Below are 4157 nucleotides of genomic sequence, written 5' to 3'. Positions count from 1 at the left end.
GGCAAATGATGGACAATTTTAATATTGAATATGGCTAAGAATGGAAAATTTTAGCACTAAAATTGGCTATGAATTTTATTATTTAAAATTTCCTAAGAATGATCAATTTGAAATTTATATCAATACATGGCAAGTATTGTAACAGCAAGATGATAGTAATACTGGTTGTAAACTAGGAATGATGGATAGACACAGCTCATAAATAGAAATTTGTTATAAAAAAATCTTGTCATTTTCTAAGCAGTTTGAAAAATCATGGATGCTGAAAATATTTCATAATTTTTATTTTTGATGCTCTCATTACCACAGTTACACAGGGGCATGTCAACTAGGTTTTGATGTAAAGTACATGAAGTCATGGTTACATCAGAGTATCGTCATGGAAACGGTACAACAAAGCATTCTAGATCTGCCAGTACTAAAAACACTCAGTGGTGTTGTGCTTATCCTAATGAAGCAGCCATTCAAGCGATCTTCCAGCAAGTTCAGAGGATCTGCGTCTGAAAATAGTAAGATATATTTTTTAATTGGATTATGTTAATAAATAAAGGAGTAGTGTAGCTTTTGTATTAGCTCTTGTGTCAGTTACTGAATGGCACTTGGTGAAGATATATTTTTTAATTGGATTACTGTAACCCAACGAATATTCGCGACCAATTAATATTCGCTTTATTCGCGGGTGGCCACGAAGCGCGAATATTTGTTTGCGCGAATAAGTCCGCACGATTTCGCGAATAAATTTGAGTTTTAGACGTGGTTATGCAAAGCTACTTGACCGGATATATTCGAACTTTACGGGCACCTGTTAGGAAGTAATGAATTGTTATGAATATTGTCATAAAGCAATAAAAACACAAACTAAGTTAACTACTTCTATTTTATAAATATCAAAAGAACTCTATGTAAATATAGCAATCAAAATAAACATCCACATTTTAATACAGTTTATGAAATACTAGTAGGCCTATTGTCAATCACGTTCCGTATAAGGTACTATACGGAGCATGTGTCAGTTTTAAGTTTCTTCATATTTACACTTCTATACTAAGTTTATGCATACAAAGTACTCAAATAAATGTTTGAATAAATCGTTTGACAAAAGTGGGAAAACTATCGAGCATCACAAAAGGCTATTGTTTTTGGATCCTATAAAATTATTGTTTGAGTGAATTGTTAAGTAAACCTATCGAGCATCACAAAAGGGTATTTGGTGTACATAATTACAAACAGTGAAATACAAGATGGTTTCATACTAGTATTGATTTTTACCCGTCAAACTTAACAGCCTGTATAGCTCAATTGGTTAGATTGCGGACTCATCTAACATAATTTTCTCGGCGTGGGTTCAGTTCCTTATTGGAGAAGGTATTTTTTATGAAACGCTTAAATTGAATTTCTTAAAGACTTTTCTAGATAAAATGAAGACGAAGGATGCGTACATGTACATATATAGAGAAAATGTTTTGCTGATTGTGATCACAATTCACTTACCAATACAATATAAGGCTAGCGTATTGTTTATCCCATTTAAGACACCAATAATGACCTCAACTATTGAAGAATAATAGTCGGCTAATGGATTTTTCTGCCCCATCGGACTTTCCAATCCGCGAATATTTTTTTTTCGGAAATCAAGAAAACGCGGAAATTAATATTCGCGAATATGTCCGACCTCGGCAAAACGCGAAAATTTGTATTCGCGAATATAAATTGGGTTACAGTATGTTAAATAGAGGAGAAGTGTGGCTTCTGTCCTAGCCCTGGCCTCAGTGACTAAAGAGACACAATCACTGCTGAAAGTATTGACTCAAGACTAAACATATGGTCAGAATGATAGATTGCTGTCCAAAACCAATAGCTCTTGCTCAAACATTTTGTGATAGCAACCTATAAAGATATTGACTTGAAATTTCACACCATTCTGCTGTGAACAAGAAAAGAGCATTTTTTTCCAAAATATTCTCAATCTTAATTGATAGTGTTTTCCTTTTACAAAATTGTGAACATTTCTGTCTGTTTAGCTGGATTTGCATTTAAATATTAATTATTAGCTGATTGGACAAAAACTTTTTTTGGCATTTTACTGTCAAAATACATATATAAATAATGATAAATGAAAGTTTAAAATCCAGGTGGATTTTATTTGGTAATCTACAATATGATATTTATTTCTCACTACATTTTCCTTTTCAGGTGAAGACAATTCAATGGATTATATTCAAGGGGAGAGGTCAGTGTATGAAAGTGAGGACAAAATTAGCCATGTGTCCAATCCAAACGAATGGCTGGCACTCAGAGTTCAGGGAACCGGCCGAAGCTGGCGAGGGATTTCATCATGTTTAAATCCAGATCCTCAATAATGATTGGTCAATTGGTACAACAAAGGGAACCAATGGAAACTGGAATTGAGTTTCATCTCAGTAATGATTGGTCAATTTCTAGAATTGGAAACCAATGGAAACCAAACCATGGGAGCAGGAATTGAGTTTCAACTTGCCATAGCAACATCTACAAAAAAGATTTTATTGTTTTTCTTTTTGTTTACAAGGAATCAGTTTTTAAAGTCCTGGTTGTAATTTATATTCTTAATGTGTGGATGATTTTAAAGGTCTATTGAATCAATGGCAGCTAGATATGAATTTCATCATGTCTTAATTTAGATATTCCGGAAAAGTTTTTTTTTGTATACTGGAAATTAATGCTTGCAAAGAGGAGAAACTTTACATCCATGCCCATGTTGAAATTTATTGGTAGATTAGTAGAATTTTAACAGATTTAAGACATGAAAAACCTTGCCAGTTTTTGCAAGCACTGTTTAGATATATACATGTAAATGAAATGTTCATACATGATTGTGTTTGGAGGAATTAGATTTTAGGAAACCTTCCTTAGCCTCAGTTTGAATACTTGATATTGATTGGCTAGCTTTGATATTACTGGGAACCAATCAAATCAAAGAGGAAGTGATGTCAGCATATTTGATGCTGCAGCAGAAGAAGAGAGGAACACATTATATTGCTCAGAAAAACAATTTATATGTCACAAAGCTGAGATTTATCACATTGTGCCAGTATCTTGTAAATTTTATATTTAATTTTTTATTTATTTCTAAAAAATTTCCATACTTTGGCAATCTTTATAGAATTTAAAAATCTACACAATGTAGTTAAATTGAAGGAACGTAGAGCTTTTGCTTTTAAGTTTTTGCTTGTGGCTTTCCATAGATCTTTGTCTTTATTTTTTGTTTAAAAATGATTATTTTGTCTTTACATGTACTTTATGTATGAAAGTTATTTTTTATACAGTTGATATGACAATACATGTACATTATGAATAGAATCCTTAATATTAACATTTTACTGTTGTAAGCCTATTGCTCACTGCTGTTATTGCTAGATGGATAGATAGGAATATTTTCCTATTTTAACCTATTTTAGATCATATAATCAACTATCACATGACATATATGTGCAACAGTTAATAAGTGCTATAACTCATTTCATATAAATGATATCGTAACTAAAACTATAGATTCTGCGGAAATAGAGACTTGAATGTCAGTTTTGAAAATTATGAATGAATAATTGTCAATGTGTAGTCTATTATGTAGAACTGACTCAAATTTAAAAAAAACCTCGGAATTAAGAATATTTGAGGTTTTCTCAGGTCATCCGTAGTTACAAACAAACTTTTACAGTTACAGCTTTGAAAATAAGTACAGGTACATTTTCAAAGTAATAATTATACAATAATTTCACATGATTTGCCAGATGTCATTAAATATAGAATGTCATTATTCTGTTATGTCAGTTTGGCACCACATGATTTTCACAGAAATCTTAAAAACATTTTTACCTAAAAAATCTGAAATAAGAAATGGTAGTTGTAAGTAACCAAATGTTTGATATATTTACCTTGTTTTTGAGTGACTAAAATATGGTAAATTTAAATCACTATTCCTAAATAACAAAATTGAAGTAAGGTTTAAATAGATTTTGAAATATAAAATCAAATTAATGAGATCACTTGGCAAAATGTCTTTTTTAAAATGTTTAATATCTATCTGGTTAATTGAAATGTATTTAATGTTGTCAGTATTTCAACTCCGATTCAGGTCATTTCTGATACTTTGTCACTTTAGTGCAGTAACAGGTTAA

General features: G+C 31.3%; 1 protein-coding gene across 1 annotated transcript; it reads left to right on the top strand.

The window, feature by feature from the left end:
• Window positions 1–299: 299 nt before the first annotated feature.
• Window positions 300–3446, top strand: LOC132733886 (uncharacterized). The gene is made up of 2 exons (XM_060720613.1): window positions 300–509; window positions 2194–3446. Exons 1-2 carry the CDS (start codon window positions 350–352, stop codon window positions 2358–2360), a joined length of 327 nt encoding a protein of 108 aa, XP_060576596.1. The 5' UTR covers window positions 300–349; the 3' UTR covers window positions 2361–3446.
• Window positions 3447–4157: the final 711 nt, after the last annotated feature.

Source organism: Ruditapes philippinarum, unplaced genomic scaffold, assembly GCF_026571515.1.
Source record: "Ruditapes philippinarum isolate M1 unplaced genomic scaffold, ASM2657151v2 ctg105_1_1_1_1, whole genome shotgun sequence".
In the NCBI taxonomy this organism is placed as follows: Eukaryota; Metazoa; Mollusca; class Bivalvia; order Venerida; family Veneridae; genus Ruditapes; species Ruditapes philippinarum.
Note: the sequence above shows the minus strand (reverse complement) of the source record. Positions and strands in the feature narration are given on the sequence as shown.

Excerpts from the sequence above, each read along its gene's own strand:
- LOC132733886 (XM_060720613.1), top strand. The coding sequence starts at position 350 with ATGAAGTCATGGTTACATCAGAGTATCGTCATGGAAACGGTACAACAA. Across the intron at positions 510-2,193 it reads AGGATCTGCGTCTGAAAATA|GTGAAGACAATTCAATGGAT; the intron begins GTAAGATATATT and ends TTTCCTTTTCAG.